The sequence below is a fragment of the Bombyx mandarina genome, chromosome 09, assembly GCF_030267445.1.
Source record: "Bombyx mandarina strain Sakado chromosome 09, ASM3026744v2".
NCBI lineage: Eukaryota > Metazoa > Arthropoda > Insecta > Lepidoptera > Bombycidae > Bombyx > Bombyx mandarina.
The window spans coordinates 7,849,475-7,874,929 of NC_143216.1; the positions used below are offsets into that span (position 1 = coordinate 7,849,475).

The following is a 25,455-nucleotide window of genomic DNA, read 5'->3' on the forward strand; positions in this document are numbered from 1 at the left end:
GCTCTAGCCTACATACATCGTCTCTACACCGATTCTGATGGCTTAATGTACTATGTTTAATGAGATAAATGTTTATCTTACTAATTTTAAGTAAAATGTTTATTACATTTAACCAAAATGTAAATTTGCTAGAGCAATAAATACATTGCAGAAAAGTGAATAAAAATATTTATCATATACGATCGCACTGCACGATGTTATGGCATTGGCATAACAGGGCAAGAATAATGTTACGTTCGCCATCTATGAATTCGAAAATAATAATTAAAAAAAATATTAAAAAAATAACTTTCATCAAAATTATCAGCAAGCAAATATATTTCATGGAAAAAAATAGGCTGATGTAAAAAGTCGAAACTGGTAATGATACCAAATGTTCTTCAAGGAAGGAAGGAAATAATATTTCTTTTGTAATAACCTAATATGTACGGTAAATCCCATGAGTGTTCATTGAACTGCGCGTAATTAGTCAAGGCTACAATATTACCAGGATTACACGAAGCTTTTCTGGTCACAATTTTCCTGCTTTCCCGAAACCATTTTGAAAAATACCAGGTTGTTGCCGAAAGGTGTTTTCATAAAAAAATTGCAGAAAGTCTTTGACAAATAACACAATTTGATATGTTTTAAGTTTGAAAATAGAGATATTACCTTGCCTTTAGTTACATCTACTGTTCAATAGAATTTATAGTAATTGTGGAACAGAAATAAATAAAGATACGTTCCTAAAAATCCGAATTATGGTTTTTTTATTTTATTGAAAATAAAGAGAATTGAGGTAATAAGTTTGCCGAGTCAACTAACCCATATATACAGCTCACTGAGTTTCTCATCTTTTCTGTAAGTTGTAATTCCGATCCGGTGGTAGATTCAGTGAAGCACTGCTACTCTTGCTAGGGTTAGAGTTAGTTAATTCACCTACCCGTTCCGGCGTAGCTGGAATAACCCCTTAAGCTACTATCAAATGGCAGCAAAAAGATTAGAGATAATATGCTAATAATGGTTGGTAGAGTTTATTTCTATTGAACTAGAATGATTTTTTCGTAATTATTTTTGATGACTTATGTTCTTGTTTTTACACCATGATAATAATAATCAAATCTTTTTTTTTATTCAACCTAAATGAAAGTACATACTTGTTGAACGTCAAAAATAACTCCCGCCAATTCACAAAAACTAGCCTCAGTCCTGATAAGAACTGGCTTTTTTTAATATTACATTATTATTTTTTTAAATACATATTAGATTTTTTTAAATATTCATTCATGTATTAAACAACGTGAATGCTGACACCCTCCTTGAAAGAGGAGATTGAAGGTTTTCATACTCTTGAAATCGGAACATCATTGAATCGCGAGAAAGAATGGAAGAATGGCAGTTTATATTCTCGTGAGCTCGTAGCATGCTGTATCAACACAAAATGAAGAGTGGCAGTCGCACTATTCTGGTGTAATAAATTTTCATTGAGCGTTGATGTCCATTCTCCGCTAAATCCCTAAATTGCCTTATACGACGCCCATAGACGAGATGTTTTGTTCACTTATCTGTCGCACATAATTTTAAATCACGAATCTTATGTTTTTCTGGAAACATCAATATTATGCAAAACAGTCATGCATTACTGTTATTAACAGGGTAGCCGTAATTCTACTTTTAAATCATGTTACAATGTGAGTTCCGTTGTTCAAGTTATGTTGTCGTATGGCCAAGTGGGCATCTGCACCGATAAAACTGAACACGTATTATATTACTTTTCATATTAATGTTGATCATAACAATGTATTATAATACACTGCATGAATAACTGAAAGCTGTTTGAAATGACTGATAATAACCATAGTACTCTGCTAACGCGAATTATCGTTTATTATGACCGCGCACTAAGGAATATCAATATTTTTATTTCGACGCGGTAGCTGTGCGGTCGTGTCCTCGCTCAATCCATGTGAAAACGAATTAATATAAGTGCGAAAAAAAAAACGAACAAAAGACTTGATTAGCAGTAGTGCCTTGCTGAGTTTTTGTTATGTGATTTTCTGTGTCATCAAAGTTCAGAGAGTCTGCAAAAATGACGGTTTCGGCGACTAACCCCCAATCGGTCATCGAAGTAATCGAAAATAAAGTACGGTCAGACGTCTCGCAAGCATCAGGATGCAGAGCGATGTACGCGTGGTGCTATGAGTGGAGACAAATCGTATCGGAGTTTATTTCCACGTTGCTGCTTCTCGTGTTTGGGTGCATGGCATGTATACCGCACGCTGGATATTTACCTCAACCACCAATATACGGAGCACTAGGGTTCGGTTTGGTAGTCTCGTTTAATGTCCAAATATTTGGACATATATCTGGAGCGCACATGAATCCGTCCGTCACACTGGCCTCGCTGATATGGGGCGCGATATCGTTTCCGCTGGCTATTGCGTTTATAGTAGCACAATGCGCAGGAGCGATTTTAGGATACGGATTGTTAATAGCTGTTTCGCACATAGACATGGATGGGGTCTGTATGACGTTACCACGTACGGAAATTACATTGTTTCAAGCTTTAATCGTCGAAGCAGTTTTGACTGCGGCTCTTTCATTTTTGAACTGCGCCTGCTGGGATCCCGTCAACAAGAACAAACAGGACTCCGTTCCGGTTAAGTTTGGTTTGGCTATTGCGGGATTATCGATAGCTGGAGGGCCACTAACCGGCGCCAGTATGAATCCCGCGAGGTCCTTGGGCCCGGCATTGTGGACGGGTATTTGGACAGGTCACTGGGTTTACTGGGTTGGACCACTAGTGGGGTCTGCAATCGCCGCTGTATTTTATCTTTTCGTTTGGTTGAAAAAAGAAGACACTCCCTGATTCATTATCGAATTACGACTGTGTCATATTATAATGTGATGACTTTCAGTTTACGTGCTATTTTAAAAGTGTTTTCGGCTTTATAAAGCTCGACAGATGTTTTCACAATGACTAAAATGCTCTGTACGTGTATTTGTTGAGTGAAAATTAGTGTGCTGTGCCAAAAACTGTAACTAAAAGTACTTCAGAGTTTATTTGTTTCATTTTACGTTACTGAAATGTTTTCTAAATGAATATTATAAATTATAACTAGTCTCTTTAGAAAAAATGCCATTCACATTGCTCTATTATTTTTAATTTGCGATAAAAAATTTGTACATATCAAAATAGTGAAACCTATAATTAAATGTATATACACAAATATTGATACTGTATTTCAATTACTATTACTCAATATTTAGCAATCTTTATTCTTTATTTTAAATTACAAACAGACAGTTACAAATAAAATACAGCAATTGCAAAGGCTTGGTAATAGGTATATTGAATCCCGAAGTAAAAGGCATGTTGTTGCACTTGTTTCTTTACTAAATCTAGTCGGTTATGACGTATACCAAATACGTTACGTATTTATCTATATCTATACTAATATTATAAAGAGGAACGATTTGTTTGTTTGTTTGTATTGAATAGGCTCCGAAACTACTGAACCGATTTGAAAAATTCTTTCACTGTTTGGAAGCTACACTATTCCCGAGTGACATAGGCCTTTTTTAAAAAAAAATTGGGATCCTTACTAAAACTCCAATAATGTAACCTAAGGTGTAAAAAAGTTACCTAAAATATTCCTTATATCGCGTGCTCTGCGAAATCTATTGATGATAGAATAATATAATGTACGACGACTTTGTGGAACACAATATTATTTACAAAAATGGTCGCGACAGTATATGTCTAACTATTATAGTTATGCCACAATAAGTGTTCTTTTATTTTTAAAAAATTAAACAACGTCAAATATCGTTGAAATTTTTGTTAAAAACCCGAGCGGAGTCGGAGCGGTCTGCTAGTATTTTAAGAAAGAGGATCTCTCGAAAAATAAAATATTTTCATTCGCTCCAATGCTCGAGACCCAAAAAAGGACGAAACAACATCGTATGAATCATTACAAAAGCGGTTTTTGCAAAAAAAAAACATGCAATTTTATGTTTTTTGGATTCCAGTTTGCACACATTATACTTTCATCCAGGGATATTACACAGCCTAGTGTTTCATAAAAGCAAATGGCTATACTTGTGTTTAACAACGTGATATAGGACGGGTTCATTTCCTTTTCACTTTTGTTTCTGATATTTACAATATATCTCTTACTTAATTAAGAACAAAGATAATTAAGAAATTACCGATGGGCTTCTAAGAAACATAACTCTTTTTCAAGTAAAGGTGCGCGGGAATAAAAAAAATCTTAAAATTTAAAATTGTTATTGCTTTGCAATGGTTTAGCAATTATTAACAAGTATTTTTTATTTCATGCACGTTTTGAAGAAATTTACTAATGAATCGTCATCCAACACGTACAACGGTATTAATCGTTATGAATTCATTCTGCTTATACTTAATTCATCCGTAATATTATTTTTAAATTTTAAATTACGTTCGGGATAGTCGTTCTACAGTATAAATGAGACTTTGAGGGCTTGAACGTGGGCGGATGATATTCATATTACGATGTCTGAAAATTATATTGTTCTTCTATAAATAGAAGTAAAGTAGTCTGCAACGATTCGTATAATTTTATTCCAACAAATATCGAACGCTGCAGCCGTGTTATATATAGAATTAAGAAGACACTAGAGAAGAACTGGTTTACTGGTGGTAGGAACTCTTGTGAGTCCGCACGGGTAGGTACCACCACCCTGCCTATTTCTGCCGTGAAGCAGTAATGCGTTTCGGTTTGAAGGGTGGGTCAACCGTTGTAACTATACTGAGACCTTAGAACTCTTATCTCAAGGTGGGTGGCGGCATTTACGTTGTAAATGTCTATGGGCTCCGGTAACCACTTAGCACCAGGTGGGCCGTGCGCTCGTCCACCCATTTAAGCAAAAAAACTTCAGAGGTGTCAAGGGACACCCGGATGGGACGAAGTTCCTTTCGATTAATTAGTGAAGGAATTGTAATTTATTTTTTAAGTTATAATAATAAATTACGGCATTATGAAGAAGAAAAAACAATACTATGAACTAAATTACTATTGTTGAAACGCTATCTCGAGAAACTGTACTCATTACGCGGACCGATCGGATACGAGCAATGTCACGCGCTAAGCGCCTACACGTTGATTGGTCAGAATGACGGATCTAAAAAGTGTCGTGACAACTTTTCGTAAAAAAAAATTCCGTCTAGCCCCCTTTCACAACGCGCGATAAGGAACTTCGTTCCAAAATAAATGAACACGTGGCATTACCTCTACTCTGTTATTATGTTTCGTCTATTCACACAATATTAGTTTCAATTACCTATCCCGTCACTTTGACAAAGGAACCACGGAAGGAATATTTACTATCTACATATCAACCTCTGAAAGCTGTATATAGAATCCAATTTGCCATCAAGCAGAAAAAGATCCCGGCGGTAGAACGCGATACGTCAGAGCGTCCGACCATCAACGCAACACGATTTGTGAAATTGAACGGAAAGGCCCGCACTATTTTGTCGGATAATATATTTAATACCGGCCTTATACGGGTATGTATTACAAACTCGAACCAATTCGAAGCTCGCTTAGAATTGTACTTTAGAAATAAACGAATGTTAAGACTTTATTACGATAGAAATCTTTTTTTAGATACAATTTATTCTTTCAATTTATTCTGGTCATCAGAATTATACCACGCTTCAAGTCTCGGGAATTTGGTAGTCTTTCAAATAACTATGTGAATAATAAATGTGGTATAAATGGTGTAATACCTCTAGAAGAGCGGCAACTGATCCTGTGGTAGATTCTGCGTAGAACGGCTCTTGTTAGGGTTCGTATTAGCAACGTCATCAGGTTTGAGCCCCGTGAGCTCACCTACATGTTACGGCGAAGCTGAAATAGCCTTTCAAGGCTATCAGCATAGGTAGGGAAAAAAAAAAGCGGCAGCATTAATCTACAATAGTTACTAGTAGCCACTTATTATCACGGATGCGCTGAATTAGTTTCAATGGATTACATGAATTACATGACAATTTTTATTAAATTGTACGCTACAATTTTTATCCTACAATTTATCTGTTATCTCTTTAGGTAAGTGTTACTTGAAGTGTTATTTTTACGAGTATATCAAATTTATTTCGGATAAAGTAAAGATAAAATATTAGACTTCATTCCGCTGTGTGCACACCATCTTTATGATGTTTGCGATAAATGATAATTTCGGTAACACCATTATTTATAAAAGCTTAAATGTATTACCACTGTGAGAGTGAATGCGACATTATCAAACGATATCTAGTAAATATGCTTAACACAGCGTAAAATTTCATGGACAACCATTATTATTTTATGAACTGTACTAGTATAATTAATATTGAGTACAGTAATATAATTTAAATTTTAATAAATTTGATACAAAACATAAATCTTTCCCTAATTGTAACATAGTCACGATATTTGTACGTTTGGATAACTTTAAACTTGAACTAAAGTTATGGTAGTTAAAATTAAAATGTATTGAGTCAAGCTTATTCGAACTTGGCATACCTGTTTCTTTTGCGTTTCACTTAGCATACGAGTGTATAGTTTTGACCCTTGTCAAGACAACATGCTGTTACTTATCTGACCATAAATGTACGTGGTTTCTTTATAATATGTAGATAAAATGAATTAAAATATTATTCTTTTCAAATAATAAGTGCATTATACACAAAAGGATTTAAGAAAATTCATCGAACCGTCATCGAACTTTTTTTTTTAATTTTAAGATCATTGAAACGTATGTTTTTGAAAATGGTTTCTATTAATAATTTTATTGCATATGCGGAAACGAGAACATAGCCGTCTGCTTGGTGGTTACTTGAACCCATAGATAATTACAACGTGAATTCCGCCATCCACCTTGAGACATGAGGTCGAAGTCTCAAATATATTGTATAACGGCTGCGCTACCTTTGCACCCGAATGTACATATTATTGCTTCGCGGTACAAATAGACAGGACGGTGGTACTTATCAGTAAAGTTAACTGGTGGTAGGACCTCTTCTGAGTCCGCACGAGTAGGTACCACCTCCCTGCCTATTTCTAAGCAGTAATGCGTTTCGGTTTGAAGGGTGGGGCAGCCGTTGTAGCTATACTGAAACCTTAGAACTTATATCTCAAGGTGGGTGGCGCATTTACGTTGCAGATGTCTATGGGCTCCAGTAACCACTTAACACCAGGTGGACTGTGAGCTCGTCTATCCAACTAAGTAATAAAAAAAAACAAGTTGGCGACTGCAGTACACTAGTTTAATTCTCAGAGAACGTTGCTTCAAATTTCCTTATGTAGAATGCGTATCAGCTATTCGGTATCAGCTAAGCATTCGGATCCTATTGATATTACCTATAGATGATCCATAAATACATATATTTCCCCCCCCTATCTTTATTAGTAAGACGTTGTTGTAATTTTAACCTTAAATCCGACCTTTGGAAGGCATTGATTTGCTACGTGTGTAATTTTTTCCTTGTAGCAGCGAATGACGTGTGACGCATTTATTACACCGAGTGAACAATGCTGGAGGAAAATATGTATAAATAAACACGATAATTATGTAAAACAGATAACTATAAATTATTAGTTTGCAAACAGTCAGCTGATGAAATACATTTACAATTTTCTTGTATGTTTTGGTTCATTATTTTTATTTTACATATCGCGTATTTGCGATCAAAAACAAGGAAAATTCTGTTAATATAATAATAAAATCCCTAGGCATTAATCATCAATAAATAAAACTAATTACCCTTTTTTTTATAAAAATATTTGTAGACTTTTAAGTTTCGTTTTGCACATCTAGAATAGCAGATCTAGCACACAGCGCACTACTAGACCTCAATATACTTTTAAGCGGTAGTCAGCAGAATATTCAAATGCTGCAAATAATGGGATGATAATAAAAAAACGCGAGATTAGGACCGTAGAACTGATTTTAAGTAAAAATCTCATTTTACAAAATATTACTTTGAAGTATAGCATTTTAATATGGATTGTTTATATGTTTGTTGATTGTTTAATGTGGATTGTTTATATGGATTGTTTATAATTATGAAATATCCATTTGTCGTGGCCTAAAGCTGTTATACTCATATCGAGTAAAGCTACAATGTGATCGAGCAATGCATTCCAGTGTTCAAATCCCGCGGGAAGATAACAGTTTTTTTAAGGAAATACTTCCTATTTTTTTTATATTTTTTTATTGCTTTGATGGGTGTACGAGCTCACAGCCCACCTGGTGTTAAGTGGTTACTGGAGCCCATAGACATCTACAACGTAAATGGGCCACCCACCTTGATATATAAGTTCTAAGATCTCAGTATAGTTACAATGGCTGCTCTACCTTTCAGACCGAAACGCATTACTGCTTCACGGCAGAAATAGGCAGGGCGGTGATACCAACTCGCGCGGACTCACAATTTTCTATTTGTTCACAAATGTCTTCAAGTCAAGATAAAAAAACAGCTAATGATGTTACACAATTGTAATGAAATTAACCCAAAATAAATAAATAATTTGGTTAATTACAGTTCATAGGTCGTCTTCTGAACCCACATCGTAAAGGCGCTAACACTTTGCCTATTCCTGCCGCTATACTATACAATTGAAATTTAGACGTGGTGTTTCATAATGGACGTCACATTCACGTGGTGATCTCTCCGGTAGCCATTTAAAAACAAGTAGGCCATGAGCTTGTTCATCTGATTATAAAAATTAAGAAATCAACTTTTCATAATTAAAATATCTTTTGTTTAGTGTCCTCAATACAGATATGTTGGATTTTACTTGTTATTTACTGTGTTATATATGTTAGTGAAGTAATCATTGCATCCGTTAGATCGTGTGAAGGTATTTCATTGGCGCAGCTGTACGTCGTATAGGGGATCAGTTTCTAAATCGAACTGCAGCTAGAACGACCTCCACTCGGAGCACATTCATACTAATAGTTTGAAAGCGTATTGGTACCGGGAAAGGCCTACCTTGGATCTTTTACTCAATATAGCTATTTTTATTTATCAGTAATTTTAGTCGTATCCTAAAAAATACATTTAACCAAATATCTAGACGTCGTTGGACGATATTAATATTTAAAGTACAATTCAAAATCAATTCCTTTAACTTGGATGCTGTGGAACATGCATATTGAATGTCAAAGTAAACCAACACTGTTACTAAAAACAAATCACAATCCCGAGAAGAATCCGCGAAGCAAATTCAACGAACTTATCTTCTTTTTAAAAGTAAAATTCGACTTCCATGGTGAAGGAATAACATCTTCTATCTTCTATATACATATATAAAAATGAATTGCTGTTCGTTAGTCTCTCTAAAATTCGAGAACGGCTGGACCGATTTGGCTAATTTTGGTCTTGAATTATTCGCGGAAGTCCAGAGAAGGTTTAAAAGGTGAATAAGTATGAAAATGCTCGGAATTAAATAAAAATAACAATTTTCTTTTGTTTCCTTTTGTTTGTGTTAAGTTTATTCTAAACAAAAGTTCAGGTCTTTTATTTATCGATTGAGGCACTACGAAGCTGACCCGCAGCTAGTCGTGTAATAAAAATCAAACCCGCAAAATTATAATTTGCGTAATTACTAGTGTTAGGAACTCTTGTGAGTCCGCATGGGTAGGTACCACCACCCTGCCTATTTCCGCCGTGAAGCAGTAATGCGTTTCGGTTTGAAGGGTGGGGTAGCCGTTGTAACTATACTGAGGCCTTAGAACTTATATCTCAAGGTGGGCGGTGGCATTTGTGTTGTAGATGTCTATGGGCTCCAGTAACCACTTAATACCTGGTGGGCTGTGAGCTCGTCCACTATCCCAAGCAATAAAAAATAATATAATTACACTCTTAGCATTGCTGACAACTATGAACAACGGAAAACATTGAAAGTGGACTGTGTATTCCGCTATCTTCAAATCGCAATACTAATAATAATATATCCCGAAGGATGGGACGGACGACATTTGTCGGGCATGCCACCGTCCGAGAGAGTCTATTAGGCGTTATATTGTTTCTGGCTGTTCTCGTTTTGCTATTGACGGGTACTTGCATAGACATAACCAAGTGGCTAGGATTATCCATCAACCACTTGCTTTGAAATATGCTTTCTTGATTCTGTTGTACCTTATTACCAACCTTAACCAGTTCTCGAAAATGGTCACGTTACGCTCTGCTGGAACCGATTTATTATCACCGATAGGTATATTGTTGCCAATAAGCTAGATATTGTGATAATAGATCGGTCTGGGCGTCGAGCAGTGTTGGTTGATATCACCATTCCTCATGACGAGAACCTCGTGAAGGCAGAAAAGGACAAATTAATAAAATATTTAGACCTGGCCCACGAAACTACCGCCATGTAATGAAGTATTTATTTTATTGCATGGATAGATTGTCGAGCTCGCAGCCCACCTGGTGTGACCTGACCCACCTGGAGATATGAGTTCTAAGGTCTCAGTACAGTTACAACGGCTGCCTCACCCTTTAAACCGAAACGCATTACTGCTTCACAGCAGAAATAGGCGAGGTGGTGGTACCAACCTGTGCGGATTCACAAAAGGTCCTACCATCAGTAATTGTTGTACGGTCTGAAGACGAAAAGTATCGACCAACACCTTAAGAAACTTTTGTTAACCGGCTGGGTTAGGGGCCTGGTACAGAAAGCAGTTATCCTTGATACGGCGCGTATGGTGAGGAGGTTTCTCACTCTGGAGTCCTAACCACTGATGGCTTGTGTCGTAGACACCACCATCAGTGGCAATCTTTTTTATATGTAGTGTTTTAAAAAAATTGTGTTTTCATATTTAAAAAAAAATGTATGTTTAAGAAGGTTTTAAATAAATATAGTATTATATAATGATAAATAAAGATCCCTGATATAACAATTGCTATATAAGTTACTATAATATAAAATACACTTACGACAGATTATTTTTGGCGGATTTCTGTAATTTGACAACTAATACGAGTGAGTGTTTCTCGTTATATAAATAATTTTCGAGGTTTTATTGAAAATGTGATTTACTAATAAGAAAGCGTCTACCTGAAACTACTAACTGTATTTAACAGTAACTTACAGTAAAACTATGATACTTAAAGAATGATTCAGTGAAAAGTCTGGGTTAATAAAATCTTCTTCTATAGTAGTAAGTATAGTATAGTAAGTATAAGTTATATAGTTATTGAAATTTGTGAAATTTCAATTTACTTATTGCCACATAGGAAACTCGCAAAACTAATATTTACCTGCACTAAAATTTAATTTAGGTAACTAAGTTAGTGCCGAAGTGGCAGATTGTGTTCAAACATTCGTAGGCGAAGTTTCTCGGCAATTAGCAGTGGATACGCGGCGCACAGCCCGGAACATAGGTCAAAACAATTATCCTAGAAACAAGTTTCTCTAAATTCGTAACTATCTTTATGAGAATCAGAATGTAGAGAGATTTAAGAACTAAATGTTAGTTTTTGGTGTACAACAAAATGTTTCTTATATTTGATATCATACAATAATATATTTAATAGTTAAATTTAATTTGATATCATAATATATAGAACGTAACAGCAAATATCATTAAAATCTGCAAATACACCGAGATTCGTAGTAAAATTACTGATATTTTGAAGATGAGAAAAAGAAGAGGGCTAATGGACATTTATGCCAAAATTCATTAATCAATGAACAGATGACCATCACCGGTCATAGTTATTGTCGAACTCGTCTATTACGAGGTTCAAGTTCGGCGTGCAACCTAGCTAGGGTTGCCACCCGTACTTTATAATAAAGTATTGCACCTTATTTAAGGTAATTGTACTCTATATTTTATGTGAACAATAAAGTACAAGAAAATACTTTATTTGGCATGATTCGGCTTCTTTGGGATTTTGAAAAGTTTAGTCATAAGTATTTTTTCGTTAAGCGAAATACATAGATTGCTCAATCGATGTCGCCACTCATCAACGCCACATCATCTATTCTTTTTTTTTTTTTTTCGGGTAGAGGGCCGATCCTCCTACGAGGTCCCCGCGCAAAAGGGGCGCGTGGGGTATGTGAGACTCAACGATCTGCATGGTGTTGTGAGCAGACCGCGGGCCCAAGGATTTTCGGGCCCACCCACTAAACGACTCCCCTGCACTCTTACACCCGACGTCCGATCCCCTCCGAGGTCAGAACCCGGATGAGGTAGGGGGGCTACCGCGGTCAACACTACAACCAGACGGCGCGGCTCACCCCAAGGACGCCCAGCCGACGGAGCCTTCGAGGCGAATCGAAGGCTCTGAAACGTCGGCCGTCTCGGTATGGCAGGCCGTCGGGCCGCCCAGACGGTGCCGCTGGTGTCCCGGAATACCCCGCTGGACCAGAACCAGCCTGCCGGGTCGGGACGCGATACACCGTCGACCGGTCGCTCTATTCACTCCACGGCAGCGCGCTAGAGTGATGGTAGCGCGCCGCGCGGCCTCACCCCCTCAGGTCGCCTCTTGACCTTCACCGGGGGGAGGCCGCTACCTACAGGGGCCGGGACGTACGGGCGTATTCCCGCCTCCGGCCCCCGGCTCGACGGCGACGGATCGGTTCGGAAAGGGAAGAGCTCTCCCTCTCTCGCTCCGCCGCCTCCTTCTGCGAGATGGTGGACTCGCAGAAGTCGAGCATCGCCTTCCAGGACGCGTCGCTGCCGAGCATCGTAAACGCCACATCACCTAAGCACTCGTTTTTTTACCAAATATTTCTGAACGCAACTTAACCCAATTGTCAACAATGTCAGTGTTATTAATTGTTACAATTTCTTGTTTAATTTGTTCAATTAATATATGTATTTAAACATAATAATATGTAATAAAAATAAATTGTACTTTATTTCCTACCTATAATAACCAATGTACTTTATCTGCAAAAAAAAGGTGGCAACCCTAAGCCTAGCCCATAGACAAAACCTACTGATTTTCTAGCAGGATCTTCTCAAGGTGTCGCCATTCCAATCCGGTGGTAGATTCAGTGGACCACTTCCCTTGACAGGGCCAGGGTTAGCATGCTCTTTCCCAGTTGAGCCCGGGAGGTCACCTACCCATCTGGGCGTAACTGGAATAGCCCCTTAGGCTACCAGTGTTTAGGCAGGGGAAAAAAGATAGACAGAAAGGCTATTTGGAGACATAACACAACATGTTTGAAGTCATCGTGGTCTGCAGGATAAAAAAAAGAAAGAAAAAAAGCATGCAACCGATACGACTACTTTCGAATTCGACAGACAGATACCAATTTCTGTTAGGTAAATAAAATTATCTGATTTTATATTAATCGAATGAAAAAAAATTATATCTCAATGTTTATCATTAATACCTATAATATTTCTTGTAAAACAACACTCGTTAAAATAATCATGATTATGATTTTGATATCGTGATGTGTCTTGTGTATATTAAAATATTTTTGTTTTATTTGTATGTCTGTCATAATAAAGTGTGCTTAATCTTTCATCGTTGTGACAGAAAATTATCATAATCCTGTATTTGTTCATCGACATTTTCGAATTACGAATTATTTGCGGAATAATTTGGACAAAATTAAATTACTCTAAGCAACATCCACGTTAGTTTTAAAGAGGTTCGTTGATTAGGCTTCAAAGGAAGCCCCTCTTGAAGAATGCCATTTAGCTATGTAGCAACAGAATTATGTTATGAAATCCAACGTAATTACAGTCGCTGAGGTACATCATGTTGCTTCAATAATTCACGGAATTCTAGTTAGTCAGTTAACATAGTCAGACGGCTTCATTGCAAATATGTGTTATATATCTAATTATACGGTGTTTAGTTGTATTGTAACCGGTATGTATGTATACAGCTTATACAATGCTGTTTAATTTAGCACCTATATATTACTTTCTGACTATAATTATTTAGAAAGTTAATTTTAATTCGTCAGTAAGTTAATAACTGATATTAGTTAATTAATTAGGGCGTGCTCTGAGGAATTGTTCGAGATGATACCGACATCTTGTTTTTACCATCGCACCGCCCGCCACCGGAGTAGAGTTCATCCATACTACCTGGAGCCACTGCGGTCATCCACAGTGCGTTTCGGTCTTTTTTGCCACGTACCGTCCGGCTATGGAATGAACTCCCCTCCACGGTGTTTCCCGAGCGCTATGACGTCATGTCCTTCTTCAAACGAGGTTTGTGGAGAGTATTAAGCGGTAGGTAGCGGCTTGGCTCTGCCCCTGGCATTGCTGAAGTCCATGGGCGACGGTAACCACTCACCATCAGGTGGGCCGTATGCTCGTCTGCCTACAAGGGCAATAAAATAAAATAAAAATTAGTAGTGTGTATGAAACAACGTGTTGACCGCCTTCGCTGTTTGATTAAAATAAACGCATTACGAAATCAACTCAGGGAAAATGACATTTTAAAGTAGACCGGGAAAATGTTTTGAGTTTAAATCGACTTCCAGGCTTTTTAATATGGTGCGGGAACGTTGGTTGAACTGGCAGTGTCGTCGGATCCAATTACTGAAGAAAATAAAAAGCTAACAGACTCCGGCCTTGTTTACTTCGTAGATACGCAAATTCACCTATAACGAAGTTGACTTTAACTCCGTGTTTTCGACGTAAATAGAAAAATGAATTTCAAGTGAACTCTAGGCCGGTCCTGGTACTTTATTGATGATACCACGTTAAAACACTAAAAGCTGGTGATAATCAACACATACCTGAAATTTTAGCAAAGGCTAGAATAAATATAATAATAAATGTGTCGTGGACTTGTATTTCAAATCGGAATTATTTAAATAAGTAAAAAGTTCATTTTCTTTGATTTTAAAAATCCTCACCTTTTGTGAATAATATTTTCTATACAGTATTTTGTAATGAGCAATTATTTGTACAGAATATATAATATATATGGAAATGGGTTATTCGAATATTACGTTCAATGTTGCAGTTGTAGTTGTTATTTGAACGAAGAAACCAGAAGAAGGATAAATTAGTTAGATTAAAAAAAAAACTCGTATTGTTTGTGAATTTTTTTTTTTTTTCTATTTATGTGAAGATAGTCTTAAGTTTGATGTTTAAAATTATTCATATATTCTTTCTTAAGTCTTCCTGAGGATCAGATCAAATAGAAGTTAAGTGGTTATGTCATATCGTAAAACTGGTTTTATACAAACAAACGCATTCATTCAACTATTCGAACATAGTCCAAAACTTGTTAATTAACCTAACATAAAGTGATGTTGGAACAAAAATATTATTTTCCAAATTTCACGTTCACAAAATTTCAAGACTGAATCTAATTTGTTAAATTTGATTCCAGTCCTGAGAGTTGTGACGGAACTGGCAGAATGATTGAGAATATTAACTTTTGACGTTCGAACTTTAAACTCATTGTCGAAGCGACGATTTTATTCTTTTATCAAATTTTCTGAATTGATTATTATTAAATACCTTATGAAAACAATTAAGCCGTCAAATGTAAAATACCTTAAATTAAAAATTGCAACGTTTAGAGACTACATACTGAACTACATACTAATATTAGTTGTATTCCTTGAAAATTACTTGGAATTACTGGTGGTAGGACGTCTTGTGAGTCCGCGCGGGTGGGTACCACCGCCCTGCCTATTTCTGCCGTGAAGCAGTAATGCGTTTCGTTTGAAGGGTGGGGCAGCCGTTGTAACTATACTGAGACCTTAGAACTTATCTCAAGGTGGGTGGCGCATTTACGTTGTGGATGTCTATGGGCTCCAGTAACTACTTAACATCAGGTGGGCTGTGAGCTCGTCCACCCGTCTAAGCAATAAAAAATGCGTTATGTAAATGCATTCTATAGATAGGTGAACGAGCTCATGGCGCAATTGGTGGTAAGTGATAACCAGAAACATCACAGCGTGAATGCCGTCATCTGTCTCGGAACATTAGGTCAAAATCTCAATTTTGTTGAACAAAACGGTTATGCAACCGGAATGCATGACTGCTTGGTAGCTGAAATAAGCAGGATAGTGCCTACCCGTGTGGGATTACAGATACGATTTGCGTACAGTTATTATGCCAATTTATTAGTTATGAAAGCTTCATTTGACAGACATGAAGATGAAATTGGTTTAAATTAATTTATCAAGTCAAGAATCAACAACATTACCATTGGACTCCAATACACATCATGTAAATAATATATTTATTATAAGATAACAAATAAAATAAATCCACATTCATACTTTAATATTTTAATATTATTATATAATTTTTAAAGTGTGTCTGTCTGTTTTTTAAGTGATAGTGTTAGGTCAGGAGAGCGACATATGCTACCTTTTATGCTAAAAAAAACATTCGATTCCTCACGGGAAGCTACACTGACAGTTTTTCTTAACCACGCGGGTGAATCCGCGGATAACGGCTAGTATAGCATATAAACAAAGACAAATATTAAAAAAAAAACGATGTTTAGTTCTGAGAATACTATAATACAACAAGTTCGTTGTCCAGTAAACAAAAGGTTCATTTAAACAAAAGTATTTTATAATGACAGATAAGGTCTCCGCCTTTGAGAGACGACCCTTCGTAATATGAGTCGCCTTAATGTGGACAGGAGGGTTTCATTACTTTGTTATCTTTATGGTCAAGCCAAATATGTTGTAATTAAACTTATTAGATTAACGTTTTGGACGATGTTGTAACGGCCATGATTTTTTGGCATCTAGTTAGGCTCTCAATAATTATCTACAGATTATTACAGATATTATTACGTACATCGAATTTCTTCTATTTATTGTTTAATTTGATTTACTATTTTTAGCCATAGTTCGTTTTTCAGTTCTAGATGGTAATTGGCTGCCTGTGTACCTACCGTGAAAGTAGCACATTCATTTGTCTTTTTTCACGGTATTTTCACGAAATTTTATTTTTTCGTTCGAACATCACACCGCGCTTGTACGACTGACGATTTGCATATTCATACGTTTCATTTTAAAAATCCTTTTTCATCAAAACAAACTTCCATTTACATGAGGAAACTGGAAAACTGTCGCTTCGCCCTGAAATATTGAGTAAAAATGTTTAAGGGTAATTTGAGATGATTGTGGATAAGGCGTCGGTTGACATTGTGCCATCAATGGACCTTGGTAATCAGTTAACACCAGATGAAAATTGTAAGTTTGTTTCAACTGTCTATGCCTTTTTTAAAAAAAAAGGTGTGCACTTTGACACTTGCTAAAAATCTAGCTACTTACTTACACGATTCAATCTGAAGAAACACAAAATCAATAAAAGAAAATAACTCTGATAACTTCACATTTCGCGTTACCGTCAAAAAGCTGTCTAAAGTTATTAACGAGCATGATATAAAAAATATTAATATTGGAAACGGTTCGTTTTGTACACTTGCACAAGAAAAATGCCAATAGGAAAAATTACGGGAAAACGTAATACATAAAATATATCTACGAGGGGTCAGAGATTATTTCAGCGTGTTCAACGCTAACGGAGCCTAAGTTTTCAGGAAATAAGTTTCTCTATGTGAATATCAACGTCATATTACAGCCAAAAGCCTCTAAGTAGACAGCGCGTCAACACTTTTATAGAATTACTTTCCTGGAAAATTGCAAGTTACTTTTATTAAAGATTCCCGAAGCCGTTTTTTCCAAATCGCTAAGGCTTTTTATCAATATTAAAATTTTCATGAATTATCTGATTTAAGGGCCGTGTTAAAAATAGTGATGAAAGAAAAATATTAAATAGAATTTCACTCAGCCAAACTTCCATGCTCTTATCTTCTAATGACAACGTTTAACAGACTAGAGATATTATTTAAGTTCGAAATTCATTAAATACTGAATAGATTTAATTGTAGCTGCTCTTTAAATGTATCAAACTAGACAGATATTTTTCACTATCAAACTAGTGTGGTTTTAGTCGAATTAAGACCAACCGAGAATTCCCAAATCTATAAATAACAATAACGTTCGAATTGTTGTAAATCAAAAAATTCTTTGATCGCTGAAGGTTCCTTTCATTCGGACCGCTCTTTTGTTGTTCAAAGAAAAACAAATAAAATAAAATTATTATACAGAGGTTGTCTATTCACATTTTATTTCCTACTTAGTTTCTGAATGACATCTAGAATTTAAAAACTATATAGATTAAATTTACTTCAGTTTTTTGTCAAATGTCTTGATGATTTCAACTCGTTTTTGTGATTTTCAATTAATGTGATTTTCATCTATGTATTTGCTGTATGTATGGAAATTATTTCAGCTGGTATTTGAAATCTAGTTAAATGTGCTTATTATCTATAAACCGTTGTGAAAATGGTGTCGTAATATCATGACAAAGTAAGAAAATATTTAAAAATTTCTTACGCTGTCATCCAATTTTGAATAATGTTAAAAAAATTGACTACTTATTCTCGTACTATTTGTATGCATTTGTATACCATCAGACACAGCCCACTGAGTTTCCCGTTTGATCTTCTCAATGGGTCGCGTTTCCGATTCGGTACTATATTCTGCGAAGCACTGCTCTTGCTAGGGCTAGTGGTAACAACGTCCCAGGTTAAAGCCCCATGAGCTCACCTATTCGTTCCGTGAATCTAGCACGATCCCTCGAGGTCATTAAAAAAGGTAGGAAAACAATTTATAAACAATTTATATGTTTTTTATAATTCGCAATTCAATACCAAAATATGTCTCCGTTTAAATTACGCTGGATGTGATGTGCTACTTCACAAGTTTCTACACGATGCGATCTGTTCTCCACAAGATAATCTATGACTTCCTGGTCAGCCTTAATAATAATAATAAAGCCCTTTAATTCCGAACTACATGCATTATGCAATTTAACATTTTTGTGTTTATACATTTTATATCTTATATTCTGTCTCGCAGTTCGGCGTGCCTCGTGGCATAGGCCTCCTGCAGCTCTTTCCATTGTGCTCGGTCCTCTGCAACTCTGATCCAGTATGGTCTTAGGGTTAGACGTATATCGTCACTCCATCTTGTTTTCGGACGCCCCTGTCTTCTGATATCCCCTCTTGGATACTATAAAGTTACTTGTTTACTTCACTTATTTTTTTTGCAACGTAGCATATGTCCTGTCCAACTCCATTTATGATTTTCTATACGAGTTATTATATCCGTTACTTTTGTCTTCCTTCTTATTTCCTGATCAGCCTTAGTTTATTTTTAAATACAAGCCTCGCACAGATTCTCTTCCCGATCTAGATGGGAAGCCATTCCCAAGAGGAATATGGGACTATAGGTTGTAAAAATCGCCGCCAAACGTATCTACGGATAACTTGTAGTTACGACCTCGGTTTGTATGAAAAAAAAATGTATTACGACCACACGCTGTAGGCGCCTACGTTTTTCTAACGCGAAGCAGTATTGCGTCTTGTTTAAAGGGGTGGAGAAATGTAATGCAAAAAAATTTGAGACTTAGATCTCATGTCTCAAGATGGACAGTGGCATGCGATTTGTCATCAATGAACTCCAGCACCCATTCAAGACAATGTGAGTAGTGAGCTATTCCGCACATCGTGACCAATAAAACATATGATGAACAAAAGATGGTAATAATGTATATATATTCACTGGCAATATTTAGCTTACGAAAAACAAGGGGAGCCTCCCGTATGGGTAGTGACACTACTATATAATCATCCTTTTTTAAAAAGCGTCTTACTGTACATAATGTTCAGTGTGTGATGTTTCCTTTTTTTTTTTTTTTTCCTACCTAAGCTGATAGCCTTGAGAGGCTATGTCAGCGTAACCCTAACTTTAGTAGGTGAGCTCACAGGGCTCAACCTGACGATGTTGCTAACACGAACCCTAGCAAGAGCCGTGCTTCGCAGAATCTACCACCGGATCGGAAACGCGACCCACTGAGAAGATCCGGCGAGAAACTCAGTGGGCTGTGTCTGAGAGTTAATTTACTCGTCGAGCCCTTCGTCGCAAACGACGGGTTCGACGAGAACGGTGACCGGTGCTTGAAGTACCTAAAAGCACCGTTAGTAGATCGGGAGAATCCGAGATGACGTGTATGTTTCCAATGATTACATAAGCCTCAGAGAAACGGTTTTTTTATTTTTATTTGGTGTAGGTGTACTATTATAATATAATTGTTCGAATGAAAAAATTAGTTATTAAGTTTTTTATTGTTTTACGTGCTGTTAGTTTGTTATTTGAGATACCACGTGTATGCCAACAACTACCTTGAGATATGAAATCGAAGTCTAATTTAGCGTTATAATGGCCAGCGAAATAATTATAACGGTTCCTAATGGTATACCTAAGCCACGCTGAATCACAACAGCTCCAACCAAAGGTTTTTTTTGCTTAGGTGGGTGGACGAGTTCACAGCCCCCCTGGTGTTAAGTGGTCACTGGGGCCCATAGATATCTATAACGTAAATCCGCCATACACCTTGAGATATAAGTTCTAAGGTTTCAGTATAGCTATAACGGCTACCCCACCCTTCAAACCGAAACGCATTCCTGCTTCACGGCAGAAATACGGGGGGTGGTGGTACCTACCCGTGCGAACTCAGAAGAGGTCCTACCACCAGTAGGTTTCTGTTTTGTTAGGTAGTTGAATATGTTTACAGTTTATTCGTAACAAAAATATTCATTATCGTATATTAAAAAACATTTTTCAAATTAATCATTGTAAAATTTATAGAAACATATTTGCCCTTTCGGATCATTAAAGTTTCAGATATTTACTTACATTTCGCTGGATTTTATGCAGATCTTGCTCTCCGATATAAGAAAACAACTTCGTTCATGGTCTCACGTTATATCTGGCCAGTCGGGGTAGCCTTTTCAAAACAATTATTTCAGTACACAGCCATGTTAGTATTCTCTTAAAATTTATAAAAATAAATACTGATTATTTAGGTTTAACAGTTAACTGAAAGCCGAAATAATTTCTAAAGCAAGGGTCCTCGATACCTAGCAGTGCTATACAATTGAAACAATGGGAAAACGTGAGATAAATTCTTCATTAGACATCCGGGAAATACTTTTTGTGTTACTTGAATACATCGTATGATATTAAATTATAGTTATATTATGTAATACGCATTAGCACGGGGTTAAATGTTCCGAATCGGAATATATAGGCGGGAAATTTTGGGGAATTCCTGTTGGCCCGGAGGGTTTTACTGCTTCATTAGGAGGGGCGGGTGAACTCGAAGACATAGCCTGAGGGAGAGATTGGTTGTTCGCATTAAGGTCTCTAATTGAAACGGCACATCTGTGCTTTTCGCAGGGCTCACGTGCCACTTCCAGAACCACTGTCCTAAGGTTCCGGTGGAAGTTTTTATTGGAGTAGTTTAATTGATATGTCATCGATGAAGAGTATCTTTTACTGGTGGTAGGATCTCTTGAGAGTCCGCGCGGGTAGGTACCACCACCCTGCTTATTTCTGTCGTGAAGCAGTAATGCGTTTCGGTTTGAATGGTGGGGCAGCCGTTGTAACTATACCTGAGACCTTAGAACTTATATCTCAAGGTCGGTGGCGCATTTACGTTGTAGATGTCTTTGGGCTCCAGTAACCACTTAACACCGGGTGGGCTGTGAGCTCGTCCACACATCTAGGCAATAAAAAAAATAAAAATAAAAAGGTGGGTGGCGCATTTACGTTGTAGATGTCTATGGGCTCCAGTAACCACTTAACACCAGGTGGGCTGTGAGCTCGTCCACCCATCTAAGCAATAAAGAATAAAATAAAAGAGTATCTGGATCGACGGTATTCTGAGAACTTCGGAGATCTCTTTTATGTTATGCATTGCTGGAACGATCTCCCACCACCTATTCGTCACATTGTAACAAAGCATGGCTTTATTAATCGTTTAAAATCATTTCTTTTGGATTCACAAAAACTAATTTAATTTATAGTATTTATAGTAACTAGTTTAATCCTTGCTTGTGAAAACTTCCTTTTATTAAAGTTATTTTTATTTATTTTTAATGTACAAGTGTAAATGTTGTGCTGCTTGCCAGTATTAGTAATAGTATTATCGTGCTTTATTTTATTTTATTTGTTGTTTCGCTGTGGGCTGCCTACGGGGTGTTGTTACTGTGTGCTTATTATGTTTTGTATTCGGGTTCACAATTTAATTTGATTTTTGTTTTTTTTTTTTAATTTTTATAATTTACTAGTTTTACTAATTTATACCATATTCTAAGTATGTACACACGTTATTAGCCTTCATTCCCGCAAAGAACCAAGGGGAAACAAGGGTTAACTGAAAATCAGCGCTGTTCGATTTAGCAACCTCGAACAGCAATAGCTGAGTCACCTCCTTTTGCCTTTTTCTCTTTTTTTTTCTTTTCTTTTATTTGTATTTCATTTTATTTTCTATGATGTGAAAAGCAATAAATGATTTTTATTATTATGATTATTATTTATTATTATGTAAAGTCTGATCAGGACGGAGTTCGCTTGATCCAATATCGAAACGAAAATAATATATTGTGTTCTTAACCTGGTATTTCAAGCAGAGGCGGCTGACGGACACTCCGCGTCACGTGAAAATGCGGTTCCCATATATCAGCTGAATTTTACCTGCCTTGCATTGCAACGAAATGTACAATATTTAGTCCTCCACACCTCCACACCTCCCATCACGAGAGCAGATTTTATCCATATTATCTACGTTCATTGACAGTGCGTTTCCATATATCTTTTTTGCAATGTACCACCTAGCAATGAGGCCACCTGGAATGAACTCCCCTCCACGTTTTCCCCTAGAGTTATAACATGTCCTTCTACATACGAGGCCCGCGGAGAGTACTCAGGTAGACAGCGATTTGGCTGTACTCCTGGCAATGCTGATATCCACGAGCGATTAGGTGAGGCCTAAAGCTTATTTGCCCATAAAGGTTATACAAAAGGCTTCGAGACCTCGAGCAGCGGGACCTGTCCCTCATGTAGCTACGCGTGGACTATGGGGATTGTACCCGAGTCTACGCCTGCCTGTACAGGCCCCACAGCAGTGATGCGGGGACAGCTCTGTTTGACCATGTACAAGAGGGGACTGACCTCGTGCTTGAGCATCTGCGGAGGTGATGGTCCTTGGTGAATTTAACGCTCATCACCAGGAGTGGTTGGGGTCCAGAACCACTGACCTCCCGAGTCGGGCTGCCTACGATTTCGCCATATCCTACGGCCTCTCTCAACTGGCGACACAGCCCACCCATGTCCCAGAGATTGAGGGGCACGAGCCTTCTTTGTTGGACCTTCTGCTCACAACTCACCCAGCTGGATACAGTGTGGTGGTCGACGCTCCACTTGACTCGTCTGATCACTGCCTTATCCGTGCTGCGATACCACTTTCTCAGCCTGGTCGTCAAACCATGTTTCCAGAGATCTTTTTGGCCATGTACCATCCGGCTTTGGAATGAGCTCCCCTCCACGGTGTTTCCTGAGCGCTATGACATGTCCTTCTTCAAACGTGGCTTGTGGAGAGTACTTAACCCTAGACAACGGTTTGACTAATAGGGCAATAATAAAAATTTGCGAGATGACCGATATGATCAAATTAACTCAGACTTCAGTTTCGTGCCTCAATTTAACTGAGACTTCAGCTTCGTGTCTCAAAGTGGGTGGCGACTTTCTCATTATGATCCAGTAACTTCAGTAACTATTACCTACTTAACGATTTTCATATTCCAGATTTTCAGCGTGAAAGTAGTGACAATAGCCAATTAATGGAATTCCCGATTGATCTGCCCGCTCGTTACCTTCGCTTGTGTACGCCATCGATCATGCAAATGCACACACATACATGTACGTAATCTTTTTGGCCGCGGGCATAAAAAAGTGACTTTCTGGCTTTTACGATGTTTTTTTATTACTGTTTTGCCATAGGCTTTATGTGTGGTACCTTGGATCGCGCGATAGGTAACTTATTGAATTAGCGTGAATTTTTTTGTTGAAGAACCAAAACGTGTTTATGTCGTAAATACTTTAATTGGCCGAGGTGTGTTTAGCTAAGTAAACCACTCATGTTACGATATGATTGGGTTTTTACTTCATTGATTAAAGTTCCGTATAAACATAACATATCCAAACAGAACAATATTATATAATAAATAAGAATAAATCTCATCTAACATGTGAAAACACATATTTGTACGTTGTAATAAAGGTGCCTAGTATCATAGAATGATCGATCATCTATATATATAAAAATGAATTGCTGTTCGTTAGTCTCGCCAAAACTCGAGAACCGCTGGACCGATTTGGCTAATTTTGGTCTTGAAATATTTGTGGAAGTCCAGAGAAGGTTTAAAAGGTAGATAAATATGAAAATGCTCGGAATAAAATAAAAATAACAATTTTGTTTTTCCTTTGATGTGTCCCCCGTCGGACGGATTCCTTTTGTTTGTTTTAAGTTTATTTTATACAAAAGTTTAGTTCTTTTACTTATCGATTGAGGCACTACGAAGTCTGCCGGGTCAGCTAGTAATCGATAAAATAGAGATACCGTCTTCTGTCATTAATAATAATAAATGTTAATAATTATTTTTTATAGAAATTTAGTCGGACTTCGGTGACCACGAAAAGTATAAAGTATTCCACACGTCGGAAAATAATATACCGGACTTTTCCATTCAGACTTTTAGTTAGTTAGTAATTATGTCTTTCACTAGTAAAATCTAAGAAAAAATATTATGAAGCAACATAGTTTGGGTTGAGCTTAAACCGAGAAAATGTCGGCAATTATAAGTTATGAATTCCTAGTAATAATTATGTTTTCACATGAAAGTATTAGCAATATTATTGCCTGAATTAGTGTCCGATAAAGACGTTGTTTGATGAAACTCTCTGTATTCAAAAGATTAAGTTTTTTATTTTTATTGCTTAGATGGGTGGACGAGCTCACAGCCCGCCTGGTGTTAAGTTCTAACTGGAGCCATAGACATCTACAACGTAAATGCGCCACTCACCTTGAGATATAAGTTCTGAGGTCTTAGGTACAGTTACAACGGCTGCCCCACCCTTCAAACCGAAACACATTACTGCTTCACGGCAGAAATAGGCAAGGTGGTGGTATCTACCCGCGCGGACTCACAAGAGATCCTACCATTCCGATAGAGGCACCCGTCACGTGCGGACGTGCTCATCGTCCACTCGATCGCCCGGTCTTTGTTCGCCCGGCTTTTGTTAGCCCGGCCATTGTTCGCGCGGCCTGTGTTCGTGATACATCTGCCGACCAAGTGTGTTTCCTGGAAGCTTTTATTTGTTTTGTTTTAGTTATTTTTGTGTTCGTGGAACATTTGCCGACAAAGTGTTTTCCTGCAAGTATTTATTTGTTTTGTTTCTTTTTGTAATTTCTGTTTTGTTGTGCTTTTTCTTTGTCCTGTAGTAATCGCGCCGCATTGCCACCTGTGTTCAATAGAACCGCTCAGGTCCGAGAAGTTGGGGCCTCGCCGCAAGGCGA

General features: G+C 37.2%; 1 protein-coding gene across 1 annotated transcript; it reads left to right on the plus strand.

Annotated features, from left to right (window-relative positions):
- Positions 1–1,882: 1,882 nt before the first annotated feature.
- LOC114243612 (aquaporin) lies at positions 1,883–3,215 on the plus strand. Its single transcript, XM_028175167.2, has one exon. It carries the CDS (start codon positions 2,069–2,071, stop codon positions 2,846–2,848), a length of 780 nt encoding a protein of 259 aa, XP_028030968.1. The 5' UTR covers positions 1,883–2,068; the 3' UTR covers positions 2,849–3,215.
- The last annotated feature ends 22,240 nt before the right edge of the window (positions 3,216–25,455 follow it).